The sequence below is a fragment of the Amblyomma maculatum genome, chromosome 6 (assembly GCF_055883805.1).
Source record: "Amblyomma maculatum isolate TAMU_Amacu chromosome 6, ASM5588380v1, whole genome shotgun sequence".
In the NCBI taxonomy this organism is placed as follows: domain Eukaryota; kingdom Metazoa; phylum Arthropoda; class Arachnida; order Ixodida; family Ixodidae; genus Amblyomma; species Amblyomma maculatum.
The window spans coordinates 64,557,278-64,572,035 of record NC_139349.1 but is presented as its reverse complement, the minus strand read 5'-3'; the positions used below and the strand labels follow the sequence as shown (position 1 = coordinate 64,572,035).

The following is a 14,758-nucleotide window of genomic DNA, read 5'->3' as shown; positions in this document are numbered from 1 at the left end:
GTTTGGATGTTTCGAATTTTCAGCGCAGCTGTAAGTTATATATATTGGTAGAGTGCTTAAAGGGCTTAACATAAAAACACACACACACACATATATATATATATATATATATATATATATATATATATATATATATATATATATATATATATATATATAAAGAGAGAGAGAGAGAGAGAGAGAGGGGGGGCGGGGAGGGGTTTAATTATAAGCACTGAGAGGCACGTATTGGGGTTCCATGCGCTGCATTAATAAATATTCCTGCCGCTACTTCCAAACTTGCTTTTTCTACATAATGAGACGAACTTACCGAAGCCAATGCTTTGATATAAAAAAAAAAACATGTATCCTCTCTTGTTATTGAACAAGTTTCTGCTTCGCGTTTTAATCAGTTCCGAATGAAGAGCGCCTCAACGCTCTATACCCGAGTGCAAGTAATTAGATTTGCCTTAAACCACGAAGGACAAAAATGTCGCTGAAATACAGTTAAACTTAGCATATACTTTTTATTACAGCCTGCTGTGATTGGTGCGTAGAGAGGCATCTGGGGAAAACATGTTTTGCATCCCAATATTTGAACAGCGTGGTCTTGAAAAAAAAAGGGGGGGGGGGGGAGGAGGGTGCTTGAGGGGGGTCGTTCTGCGAAAATGGGTAAGCTAGAGGGGTTTAGGCGGGTTGATTGAGCGCGGCTGCGGACGCCGGACTAATTGTAGGCGGGCTTAAATCGGTCGAGCGCTTTGTGCATCCTGCTGTGGCATACCGCTCAGAGTATTTAAAAAACGCAGAGCAAGAGAAAAGCATGCTATTCTTAACCTCCACTTTCGGGTGAGCAGTCTCCGGACGTTTATTTCCCTTCAGAGGAAGATTTCGCTTCAAAAATGTCAGCGTTCTTTATCCGCTCAGGTTAGCGGAATTGTATTCGAAAGTGTTTACTTAAATCCTAGATGTTTATTCCTGCATCAAAAAAATTAGAAAGGTTCAGCGCTGCTGAACCGAATGTGGAGCGAAAACATTAGCCGCCGGTGACAGGACGTTCTTATTCTTCTTTCTTCTTGTTCTTGTTCTTGTTCTTGTTCTTGTAGCTACGCCTCTTGACGACGTAGCTGTGGCCACCCGAGGTCTTGAAAACCTACCGCAGTGTAGCTTCGGCTGCTAAAAAAGTATTTAAATTTACAGCTACTTAGCTTACTTAATTAGCCAATTTTTTAAAGAAGTAAAGTAAATTCGTGCTAAAATCTCTTAAGCTCATTTTTTTTCTGCTCAACGTGCCCCTGTGGTAGCGCTACTTCCGTGACCATACTATCATTTTTTCTAGATCGATTGACGTTTCTCATCGCCACCAGTCAGAGGTTACCATGTATCTTCTTTCGCTGCGTATGCTAACATTGGGGGCTATTAAGCAAAGTATGGTAGAACTTGAGCGCTCCTACATTCTCAGCAGCATGTGCTGAGTAAACACAGCAATAAATGGCAGAGCCTGATATTATACCACCCGTCTCTGAAAAATCACGCAACTGTACAAATTTGGCCCCGGACATCACGCTGAAATCTAAACGCCGGGAGTTACCCTTCCTTGGCCGGATTCTCATTAGACAATAAAAAAAAGAGCTCGACTTCGTTCTTTGCTTCAGCTACTGCACCTCCAACGCAGAATAGGCTGAAAGTGATAAAGTGTTCACTCACAGTGCACGTCCAGGACCCAGTAGTCGAAGAGCTCGCTGTCGGGGAGGTGCGGGTTGAATCCGCGGCAGGCGAGCCTCTTGCCATTCATGTCGGCGTGCGCCTCAAGGTGCAGCACACTCGTGGTGCGCGTGGCGTCAGTGGCCAGCGTGGAGCCGTTGAGAGGAACGTCGTCCAAGAACCACTGGATGGCTGCCTTGGGCTGGGCACCACGTGCCTGGCACTCCACGTCAATCACCTGGCCGTCCAGAAGAACGGGTTGTGGCGTCACGATGTCCACCTCCAGGGGGCGTACTGCGTTGAATAGGGGCAGAGAGGGTGTTACTTGAGCCCTTCTCTAGCGTCGAAAGTGCTCAAAATCACAGCATAAGCAACTTCTATAAATTCGGGATGAAAAACGAAAGAATAGCACTCCGCTTTCCTACGTCAGTCAGTGGGAGGATACATCAGCCAGGGATACAAGATACGGACTCGCTTAAGTACGGTCAGAACGAACATGTTAGGTTTCACATTGTAGTGTAGTAGAACGGGAGTTTGCGCGAGTTGGTTATGCATTTTCTTATAAAACAGCACATGGATAAGGGACTAAGAAGAAAGAAAAGACACACACGGCGATGAACTTACCACTGCGTTTATGAAAAAAAAAAAAAACAGTCTTATATCGGCAGGAATCAAGCATGCGCGAATGCGTCTTGTCAAAAATGCATTTGTCACGTAATTAAAAAGACTCATATCCGCACTTGTGACCATCGTTGTTCCCTCCTATTTAGCATATAGCCTTATGAGATAAGGCTACTGATTCCTGGCTGACACAAAAATTTCCCTTCCTCCCGATATGATATGCCTCGGCTACTTCCCTTATGCTACGATCATTATGAACGAACAGGACTTCGGGTTGTACGAGGAATGAAGAGCACTGAAACTCTAAATAATGCTTAGCCAAATTAGGGGAATTATCCCCTAAACATTTTGGTGCTCCGAATGCCGTACATTGAGGAACCGACCTTTCTGGCCAATGTATGTGCGGTCGCAGGACATAGGAATCTGGTATACCTCAGCATCCTTACATGTAACAATCATGTTTTTATGATAAATTTTACAACTGCTTTTCTTGTAAATTCCACCTTTCTTTCTTTGCACTGCTGCTCCAACCTTGCCGACCTTGTCAGGAGCCGAAAACACAAACTTGACACCATATTTTCCCCAAATCTCTAAAATCTGTGTGAAAGGGTATGAATGTATGCATCACAACTATATTTTTCCTTCCATCATTAGGACTGGTGCACTGCTGCGAGTCACTTTCAGAAGGTTTCAGTTTTTTGATGATCTTTCCTGCACAAGAAACAAGAACAGAGTCCGAGAAACCAGCCTGCCTTCAGCGGTGTGCCTTAACTGTCAGGCTATTGCACATTTTGTGAAAGGAAGATTTTTTAACGCCATATTCATGTATTCAGTTGTTATCGTGTTGTTAACTAATTTTGAGTGAACGAGATTAGTAGTTCAACAGGGGCTTCTCGCTCCGAGGATAATATTGTCAGCACACATGGGTTGTTTCAAAGGCCAGCCGTAGGTCCAAATATTGCAGCGTGTTATTCTGAGGAATTTCATGAGTGAATTCTGGTCCGGACCCGTTTTTTTACAAAAAAAATCTAACATATATACCACAGTTTCTGGCTGAAGGGACTTTGTAATCACAAGATAATCATAGATGCGTCTAAAAATGCGCACGATGTCACCAGCCGAATCATTCACCACTCTCTTGCAAGCCACACTGTAGTTCAAGGCCACCCGCAACGCGGATAATGTTTAAATGCGAAAACAGAGTGGCTCGCGGAGGCTGCTTTGTAAGCTGTGAGGACGACCAAGTGTGAGTAGCGTTTCTGGCGTCACATTAAACGAAGTATTTTATTGGAAAAGCACTACTTCAGGAAGTTTAACCACGTCGTTGGAATTGTGTATTCTTAGACCTTTGACCTTTCAGCGTAACCCGGCTTGGTAGGCGCCACCAAATCGGGAACCTCCTTTCGTATTGGAAGGTGAGATTGGAATGGAGTCTTTCAGAACCCAAGGATCCAGAGTTGGACATGCTGCGCCAGGCCACGCGGGCAGATTGGTACATCTCGGATAAAGTAGCGCTCTAAACCTATGTCGCTCCTGGAAACTACGAGGCTTGTATCAAGTCCCTTCTCAAGAGGAAAAGTGTGCCTAACAGCAGGGAAGGCAATAAAGATGGGTAGTGCAGAACACACGATCTCCTCACTGCCCAACAGCATCCCAAAGCCACACACAGCTAAAGCATGTAAAACCGTGCTTTCTTATGACAAAGCTGGTTTCCTAGCCTACATCCCGCCTCAGGTTGCTCAATTCATGCACTGACAGGTGAAAAGGCAACATGCAGTGTCTACATGGCGCTGCACCTAATTCTGGGATCATCCAAATACTGCTACCGTATGTCACTTGAGGCGCGGTAAACGCTAGAGCGTACTCTAATTGCTTACAGTTTCGTCATTTACCTGACAACTTTTCTCGCCTAGCTCTTTCGTCATTCCCATTACTCAAACCACGTGTTGTTTGGACAGAGCGCAAAATGTTGTTTAAGCCCCGGCTAATAGGGATTAAACTACCACAGGCGCGACTAAAAATGCTTTCTTCTTTATCTCTATAGCCTCTGGCTTTCAGCTCTCCTGGCAGGCATTCAATCATGAGTGTTGCCTGATCAACCAGACATATTGTTGTTGTTTTTTTCTCGTTATCAATCAGTCGATCCAGCTCCTCGTATCGGTGTAATATTTTTACTAAATGATTCCTCTATGCGAGACCTTTTTGCTCAGGGTACTTATGGCCAGAGTCAACTTCATCGGGTGTGTGGAGCACCGTGCATCAATTCTGATCGGTGAAAACGTGCGCATAAAATTCTGCGCTCAAGAACCGATGGGAAAAAATTATGTAGATGCAGCCTTTCAAATTGTACGCACCGTAAAAGAAAATGTCTGAGAACAGGTACAACGGTGTGTTTCAAGTTCTTACACTTGGCTACGCAGATGGCAGGAGAATGTGGGAACTCTAACATCCGTTATTTGAATGCAGTAAGGAAGCGAAAAATTAAAGAAAAAACTACTCTTGCAGGCTGGTCTGACGCCACCATATGTCGTCAGAATTGTCCGGAAACCTGTCAGAACAGGTTCGCGTAGTTCTTGAGCACAGACAAAAAAAAAAAAAAAAAAAAAAAGAGAGAGAGAGAGAGAGAGAGAGAGAGAGAGAGAGAGAGAGATGGCAAATGCACAGTTTCGGGAAGCCCAAACGAGGCGGAATAGAAGCGTATTTATAAACGTAAGAGCAATTATTGTAGACGTTAACAAATTTATCGCGTCGGTGATCAAATCCCCGTAAACCCGGAAAGCTCGCATTCGATTACGATTCAGAATACCGGTTGGCGGGGCGAGCGTGCCTATCCGGAAGGAAGAAGCCTAGCTATTCCCCTGAACTAATGAATTCGGGCCGCAACCGAATCTGGGAGAGAAAGAAGGGAGGAGGAGACACGTGAACGTTAGTGACGCAGCGACAAAATAGAGGACACAAAACCGGCCACATGACCACTCTAGCAGCCGTATCTGGACGCACACACTCTCGCGCGAGAGCTGGACAAAAAGGCGAGTGCACTGAAGCACTATGTGTTTCATGTACTTTTTTTGTTGTTGTTGTTGATGATGTGCCCTCTTCGCTCTGTCCAATAGAAGAGTAAAAAGGAGTGCACTAGGCATGTTTACCCCTACCGCTCTGGCATGTGCTCTAGATCAAACAGTAGCTGAGCCTTGCAGTTTCCTCCCGTGCAGCATACATAAGAGGGAGAAAGAAGGAAGACAGGAAAGTGGAGGAAAAAGACGACGGATGCCGGCAATGTTAGCGCGGGCCCACTTCTCGTTGTACCTAAATCCCACGTTCTCCACTTCTCCACCGTGCGCCTGTCTGTGTGCGTATGTGTGAGCTCAGTACGCGCTAGCGTGCGCGCTCTTTTAAGAGCGCAAAAGACAACAACAAAACGACGAAAAACCCTGAGCGCTGGTAGCGGTAAATGAATGTACAAATTATGCAGCTTCGAGTTGAGCAGGGCACGTTCAGCGGCGAAGCACAGTGGGAAGCGTGTGTGTGAGTGTGTGTGCGTGTGCAAGCGTGTCTGTGTGTGCAGCGTACGCGTAGGACGGAAAATAAATAGCAGTGTCCCGTGCGAGTGGCGACCATTTTCTTAAGCGCTTCGTTCCACGAAAGGAAACCTGCGCTTGCACGAGTGAGAGTCAGCCGATGCTATCGTCCATGTACCGCCGGCATATTGTCTTACTGCGTTTTGTGATTGCCATTTCTTTCGCATCGCTCGAACATTTTTTTTTTAACCTTTGGAAACACGACAAAAAAGTATTGACTTATCTGAGCAAGTCTTTAAAAGCGACCAAACGTCTGCCGAGACGGGCTCAAGGCACGGAGCACGGCGGACCGAGTGTAACAGGCATAACGAATCAGCAGGCACGAAAGGGCAGAATATCTAGATAACGAAAGAACTGTGCAACAAACCGTAAGACAAAAACAGTGAAGGTGAAGAAAAGTTCTAAGCGAGAGGCACGGCGCTACAGACAAGGAGGCTGAGCGCTGGCGCCCACTAACAATCTCACCCTCATCCACCGTCTTGCCAGCGGCATCGCTCCGTTGGTAGCGGCTGGTGCGTGCGGCTGAGTGTCGGAAGACCGTCTGCACTCGACATTTTGAGCCGAACCCTGCGCCCATGGATCCGCCTTTTGAAAAGGCCGCGCGCTCTCGAAAGCCATAAAAGGAAGAGAGAAGCTCGAACGAGACATCAACGAAGCGGATGTTTTCTTGTTTCCCCAATCTTTTTCTGTTTTGCCTGCATTTCCCCCCGTTCTTTGGAATCCGCTTCTTTTTCACACAGTCCTTTAGTTTATTTCCCCACCCCCCTCAACACGCCCTTACTCGTCGGCTCTGCTTTGTCGCTTCCTTCAAGCGAGAAACAAGGGAGGGTAAAATAACAGCAAGAAATGTAATAATGATAATAAGAAGAAGAATAGAACAATATAACTGAGAAGTAAACGGGACGACGAGTATACGATCAAAAGAGAGGCACCGCATCCGACGCTCGCGATGGAAAGTCGAGGCATGTAACACCGCGCACCCTGTCTATTGTGCACCCGATGTGTTGTTTGCGTCCGTTCTCCGCTCTGTTTTGTCTTTCGTCCATCTTCTTTTTTCTCTTTGCTGAAACCCGCAGCGTATAATATTAGTCCGGCCAAGCACGGACGAAACGCAGCGTCACGCGCGAGAAAAATCAAAGGCGAAAACTGAGCCTAATGCAAAAGCGCACGCGATTCAGTTCCACGCAAACTCCGCCACTTCTCGCCCTTCTCGCGGTTCTCTCCTCCCCAGTCGGCTTTCAAAGAAAGAAAGAAAGAAAGAAAGAAAGAAAGAAAGAAAGAAAGAAAGAAAGAAAGAAAGAAAGAAAGAAAGAAAGAAAGAAAGAAAGAAAGAAAGCAGGGAAGGTAAGAGAATTGTGTTTCTCCTGCGCCATTTCGAACATGTCGGCAGACGCACGCGCGCGTAATGCGTTCGTGAGTCTAGGAGGGGACGGTGCGATCTTTTCTCTTTTTTTTTTTTTGGCGGAAAAATATGGGGCCGGATTTTCGAAGTCCCGAGCACCGACTTTCACCCGAGTTCGCAAGGGCTGCTGGCTGTCAGTTCGTAGAAAAATAAAATAATGCAGAGACAGAGAAAAAACAAAAGCAAAAGGAAGAGTGTTTTCGGTAGAACCGAGTGGCACGAACAATGCACCGTTGCGCGGTAGAAACAAAAGATTGGTGATGCTTTAACGCGGGCGCCTAAACAGGAGTGAGTGAGGGACAGGCATGGCCCAAACCAAAAGTAAGAGGCCGGGGAAAGCAACAAAGTGTACGAAGAAACGAGGGGTCCTGTCAATGAATAGAAACGCTCCGCTTGGGACGCTGCAAAAATATAACGCCAATAGAAGTACAGAAGCAGATTTCCATAAAAAAAGAAAAGAACGAGGAGGGAGCGTAGCTCGAAAAGGGGCAGTACGGACCTGTGGTGTATTTTTACGACGTTCTACTGCTCAACAAAAGAACGAATCGAGACCGCGAAGTCAAGTAACAGGAAAAAAAAAAAAAAATCATGGAACGAAAATATGAACGCCGAGGCAAGGATTGAGGTACCCGGCGAACCGGTCGGAGAAAAAAGGAAATGAAGGCAAGGTGGAATGTTATCGCAAGACCACAGGCGGCACGGCCATAATTCGGCGGCCGCGTAAAGACGGTCGCTGACTTTGCCTCCCAGAGCGCAGTGCTCTGTTGCGTTCCACGACACACCGGGCGATGGCGGCTTGATGCACGCGCCGGTAGCTGAAAACCGGCTTCCATCCCCGCGTCGTGCCTCGGCTGGGCAAACAGAGGGGAAACGTGACGCGGCAAGGTGGGAATTTGAAACGAACCAAGTAGAAATAGACGAAAATAAAAAGAAAAACCGACTTGAGAGGGACTCTGTGCGTGAGCCTATTACAGATGTGAGAGCCATGCTGGCGGTGTCGTTGTTGCTTAAACAGTGTGGGAGACACGCTCACGCATACGCTCCAAGGAGTGGCGGTGCACTGAAACAGAACGCGCAAAAGTTACCGCTAAGAGCAACTGTCCAGTATTTCTGTTCCCCACTCAGAGCCGAAAAACCAAGCGGGTTGCGATGGCGCAAATACGGCCTGTCACGTTTTGCAATCACAGTAGGGTACCAGGGAGATACTTGCGATTTTGACAAAGCAAAAAAGTAGAAGCAATTAGCTATTTGTTTCAAAAATAAATATACGAATAAAGATCAGAATAACGCGATTCTGCAACGATTGTTCAAGCTGATTTCATTCAAACTGAAGTACGACCTTGTGGTTAACGGAGCGAGCATACTGAACCGTTTATAGAAACGCCGTCAGCGAGTCGCCTGCAGTTTGAAGAAAAATTTATGCCCTGGGCCGCTTTCATCTAGACAGGCGCCGCAAGGCAGCGCTCGCCTAACTGGACGCTGAGGCACGTATGGAGAGAAAGGAGCCTTCTCAATCCACGGCTTTCAGCTGGTTACCCTATAAAACATGCCTCCCGAAGCTCCCGAGGCTGCTTCGCTGGCGGCGATCTCTTTGCCGTGAGCGGTGGTGAAAGGACTTTTGTGTTTCACTCTTATAATACGTGATGAGGCCCAGGTAGTAGGGGATCGCCTTCGTTTAGAATAAGTAATGAGAATGGAGCGTAGAGCTGTCTGGAACATTTCTTTCCCCTAGTGTAGTTACTGTTCCTAGAATACTAAAATACAAATTGTTGTTAGCGCTTTCGCAACGGGAGCCTCTGACTACACGAGGGATAAGCAAACTAAACTTTACAGACAACGGACCGCGCCCCTTTCGCACAGAACGAGAACAAAAAAATAAAAAAAGTATACCTGTGAGACTGAAATCCCACTCAAACGTTCTGCGACGAATCTGATATTCCTATGTTGTTGTTTTTTTTCTCAACTGGTAAACATATGAAATCCTTGAAGCCACATAGCAGATAATTAACGCGAGCATCTACGTTTTCTGCTGCACAGAGATTAAGCCTCCTTATGGTGCAGCAGGTAATCGCCTGAATAGAACTTCTCAGACTTTTTGGTTCATTTTAAAGGCTAGAAAGAGCTGCACGAAGCTGACACAGATGGCGAAGAGTGGACATGAATGTTGCCCATGCCTTCCCTCTGGCGTCCGCTCTTTACTCACGGGTTAACTGCTGATTGCGGCACGCTTATCTCTGCAAATTCGTTCTCATGATGCGTTGTGGATTTGCCTACAAAGTGTATTTGAAAACTGAACTACAGCGAATAATAATAAAATACGCTTGTCTTGCTTAATGACCTTTATTTCCTTTTTATTGGTAATTATTTCTGCAGAATTTGTATTCTAGTTAGTATTGGTAGCCCGAACGTCCACCAGAAGGAATACAGGGGTTTTCGGGCAAACGAGCGTTAATAAAATAATAGCTAAAGGTTTACCGAGCTATCTTAATATCTCACAACGATTCGGACGCTGCTGGGTCAAGTTCTCTCCTACAGACCCCTTTTTTCATCTACTGCCACTAAGTCTGAGTCAGATTAAACCACTCAGTCTTGTCAGTTCGAATCTCTCTTCCCTGCAGCTTAGAACGAATTGAACGGCTGCCAACGCAACCCTGAAACAGAGACTCTCACACACTTTTATAGGAAGAAGGAATAGCGTAAAAAGCATTATTTACGAAAAACAGCTACAACCCCTGGTATATCAACCATAATAACCACTATATATGCCTGCACTTCACTGCATATATATATATATATATATATATATATATATATATATATATATATATATATATATATATATATATATATATATATATACACACACACCCGCCGCGATGTGCTGCAGAGAATGGGGGTCGCATACCGGCGGCCGCTTTTCGATGGCGGCGAAAAGCATGGCGCCCGTGTGCGGTGCGATGTCAGTGCACGTCATGGAACCCCAGGTGATCAAAATTTCTACACCATTCCACAATGGCGTTTTTATTAGCCTATATCGCTTTGGGGCGTTAAACCCCATAAACCGATCCAAATATATATTGCCACATGACGGTTTCTGGTGGCGCCCGAAGACGAAGAATTTGGCGACTTTCTCGCTTTATAGATAGGACTTGCGATAGCACAGCCCCTGACTCTGTGTCTTTGCCCTCTGACTTTTCGTGTACAATGCTGTCTTCGTGATAGTTTTGGTGAAGTTTCTGGATATCTAACCTCTCGATGTCGCACACCCCTTCACGTAGCAAAATCATGCTCTTGCCTGTGAAAACGCCAGTGAATTGCCTCAGCCGGAAAAAGCTGGACCTTCCTCTCAAGCACGGGCCCTTTGAGTCCATCTCGGCATCTAACCTCAGGTCAGTCACGCAAAGCACCACTTCAGCCACTTAAGATGCTCCTGTCTACATACTTCAGAACCTCGGAATGCAGAAGTCGTTCCATGGCACTCCGCTTGAAGGCGCGAAGGACTGGCTCGCTCAGAGTGAACGATTCGCGTCGTACAATCAGTGGGACGACAACTTCAAGCTATGGAATGATATTTGTCCTCTGTGAGACCATGCTTTAAAATGGTATGAGACCGCAGAAGGCAATTTGGTATCGTGACCTCAAATCCAGCGTATATCAGCCATGATCGCTGGCAATGAGCAAAACGGACACTGCAGTCCCGAAAAGAGATGCCAAACGAGTCGGTCATGATGTATGTTAAGGTCATCACGAAGCTCTTTCGACGAGCAGATACAAATATGTCTGAAGATAGAAAGCTGCGCCACCTGATGAATATGGTTATGGTACAGCTTTTTGCTGCTCTTGTGTGGGGCGTACCGATTGCTGTCACCTCGGTTTTCACAGAACCGCTCGCAATAGTGTTCTCTCCACCAGCGTTCGGCTGTCTACGACCGACCAGTCCCTGCTTCAACTATTGTCGAGCTCCTTCACGCCGTTCCGGGCAACAAAGACCACCTCCGCAATTTTATTCGCGCCATTGTTCGTGAGGAACCAGGAAAGTTTGTGGCAGATTCCGACTAATGGGTGGTTCTCCCGCACATGTCATCTACGAAGTGTTTCAGCAAGTCATGCGGCCGTAACTGTACAACGCTGAAGCTCAGTCCTGTTCCTCACCATCCTCGTCCGACGTACGCCAACTCCTTCCAACGCCTAGTTCCAGTTCGAGGTCCGCTGTCTGCCTTACCCCAAGTGCCACCAATCCAGTGCATGTCCGTCCAGCAGCCAACGTGATACACACCTAGCACAGCAGGCAACGCAGCACGTGCGACCCCCGCGATTACCGTACGAAGAACGGACATCTGGCGGGCCTCCGACAAACGGCGCCTTCGCTATCACTGTGGGGAACCTGATCATACTTTCCGGCGAGGCCTGTATCGAGAACTCGCCTGAAAATGCTTACGCTGACTCGTCTAGACTAATGTTCGATCAACGACCCAGGGCGATTGAAGAATACCTTGCACAACAACGCCTTCGGAAGACATGCTGGCAATCCAAGTCACCACCCACACGCCGACTATCATCTTCGCCAGTAGGTGACCTGTGCTTGGAGAGCAACCACGCGGTTGCTCTCCAAGCACACGTCGGGAAAACTGATTAGAGGGACTTCCGGGGGCGGGGACGTAGCGTTTCGTTCACGAGACCAGCTATCCCTTGACAACCCTGATTGTTGGATGGTTATAACTTCAGCGCCTTAGTGGACATCAGAGGAGACGTTTCGATTTTAAATAAGAAACTGGAAATGCATCTTAAAAAGGTTATGACACCATGGTCTAGTACGCAGATACGCGAAACTTGGGGGCAGTACGTCTCCCCCCCCCCCCCCCCCCGGATGTTATTGCGCACAGGAAACTATGGGACCTCATGTCCTACCTACCTCATCGTAACTCTGGCTTTGAAAAATCGGTACAGCTTCTGCCCCTGCTTACCTTTAATCAACCACAGCATACTGCCTCTGACAATTCCCCCCGGATATTTCAGCTCTAAACGTGAGGACATTAATTCCAGGTGTACATACAGAGTCGCATGCCACAGGCAGCGCTACTGCATGCCACGCTCGCCAACTTAACCCGGGAATATATGCAGCACACCCACATATTCACCGATTGTTCAACAGCCCCAGAAACTCCTTCCTTTTTTCTTCATGTGCTCTCAACAAGCCAGTACATATCTCACTGGCTGCAGCGGAAGACACCTACAACCGCCGAACATTGGCGTAATGAACAACTGTTTCCTATATCCTGCGCTGAAATCCTGGTCGATGAACCCATCGACTAGGATTTCAGTAAAGATAACCATCTTTACTGAATCTAAAGCGTCTTTACAAATCCTCTTTAACCTGCTCAAGAAAAGTAATAACAACGCGTTTCCCTTGACATCGGATATCTACACCGTTCTGGTATTGTCGCAGGCCAGTGTATAACATTTTAGTGGATACCAGCATTCCGTGGCATTCTAGCCAATGACAAAGCAGATGAAGCGGTTCATGAAGATCACCAGCATCAGAGAGATATTCGGACGTTCGTTACGAATTATAATGTACCCCAAATCACTAAAATATTTGCTTCTGAAGAAAACTGTTGGCTCTGCAGCTTGTCAAAATATCGGTACCCGTTCATTCACTCAGTAGACCTACATCTAAGACCAAGACTCTTGCCCAGATTTCCTCGCTATCTGAACCACCGACTTCGCTTGAACTCTGCGCTTAGGAACGCGATGCGACACCGTTTCAATCAGACGAGCAGCCCGCATTGTGGCAACTGCGACGCGATTGAAAATTTAGAACATATCTTGCTTTAGTGCCGTATGTCAACCTCTCTGCCTTTCCTTTCAATAAATCCATCTATCTATCTATCTGAGTATACTGACTAGCGTGCTTATTATGAACATTTCATGAAGAAGCTCTCAGGGCCCCTAACATGTGACAGTAGTTAGGTCCGTTAGCCTGGTACAGGCAGCAGAGACAAGCAATTAACTTTCTGTTTGCATACTTAAAATACATTGGACTTCTTGACAGGGTATAGTTTCGCGTTTGCATGTCACCATCCCGAATTTTTCACACTGTGAATTTTGTGCACTCGCGGGTGACTCACGCATTTTTCATGCTGGGAACGTTCTTAGCCCATTTCTAGGACTATGCATTTCATCACTTCACTGTTTAGCACTACTCGACGATGCACACTAGTACGTATGTAATGGTTCCATTCTATCTCCTCCTACTTTTAGTTCTTTCATTTTCAACACCTCTCTCATTTCGCATTTCATTCCCCAATTCCCTTTCCTACGTAGAGTAGCATGTCAGCGTTTCATAAAGGCTGGCTAAATTATTCTTCTATTTATTAAAAGTGCTCTCTCTCTCTCTCTCTCTCACTGGAATCGAAATTCGTATGGCAACGTTTGTTGTTAGCTGGGTCGTTATCCCGGAATGTTCTCGTTATTTGATCCTCGGTGTTGATTTCCTGCGGGAATATGGTACCATTATCGATTTGCGGCAGCGAACGTCTCGTTCTTAGAGGAGACAACAGCTGTCTGCCCCCCTGACGGTCCCTGTGCATACGCCCCGCGAGTTTCGACCGAGTGTGTTTCGGTACCTCCCCTCTTCAATGTTTTTGAGAGTGTTGCGTGTGACGGGCTACGTGACGGGCCAGTAGTTGCTGAAGGCAACCGTACACATGTCGAATTATATACGCGCGTCACTTTACACAATGTGGCGGTGCGCGCCTATTTTACTGCAATATCTGTAATATCCAATATCCCCTGCGCAATATCTGACAGTTATTGGATCGCCAGTACACATTTTTTTTTCTGACATCTGGCTCACTTCGCAATATAGTGAAGCAAGGAGAACGACTCTCCGTAACCTGAGTGCTTCGGTACCATGAAAAGAACAGTGCGCCTCTGGTACTTGGTCGCCCGGCAGTGTCCCGAATATTGCTGCTATATCCCTGGGCAAATGCAGTTTTGAGGATGCATCTTTGAGCTGCAGTATGCATGACTCCTTCGCAAAGGAGTTGATTCCAGCGCAAATATGCATTTCGACTGCATCTGGTAGATTGCAGCAAGGGATTCAATATTTGTAGAGCACGGGTATGAGATTTGCGTTTCATTGCACAGTGACGGGTAAAAGCAGAGTCGCGATGATGCCATGGATTGGCTTTGACAGCTCGGTCATACAGAACGCCGGCATTACAAAATGTGGAGAGCCATGCTGCGGCTGGGTGCTTTGGGGACGAAATATTAGCTAATACTTGACGCAAACACATTAATTGAGGACGTAATGTAATGTCTTGGTTACTGTGAAAGCCAATGAATAGAAACACATCTTTCAAGAGTCAGGGAGCATTAAATTTTTCGGTGGAACAGTTAAATGAAAAGTTAAGACCGAAGTTTGAAGAAAAAGGTTAATATATTGCAAACTCTGCAGTACTCGAGAAACTGCTCA

General features: G+C 46.4%; 1 protein-coding gene across 4 annotated transcripts in view; it reads right to left on the bottom strand.

Annotated features, from left to right (window-relative positions):
• LOC146185894 (nephrin-like) overlaps positions 1 to 14,758 on the bottom strand; it is a 710,707-nt gene that overhangs the window by 46,089 nt on the left and 649,860 nt on the right. For all 4 annotated transcript variants that reach the window (XM_084606825.1, XM_084606824.1, XM_084606827.1 and 1 more), the window contains one exon: positions 1,684 to 1,974. In XM_084606825.1, the coding sequence (XP_084462951.1) occupies positions 1,684 to 1,974 (291 nt within the window). The remainder of the gene's footprint in view (positions 1 to 1,683; positions 1,975 to 14,758) is intronic.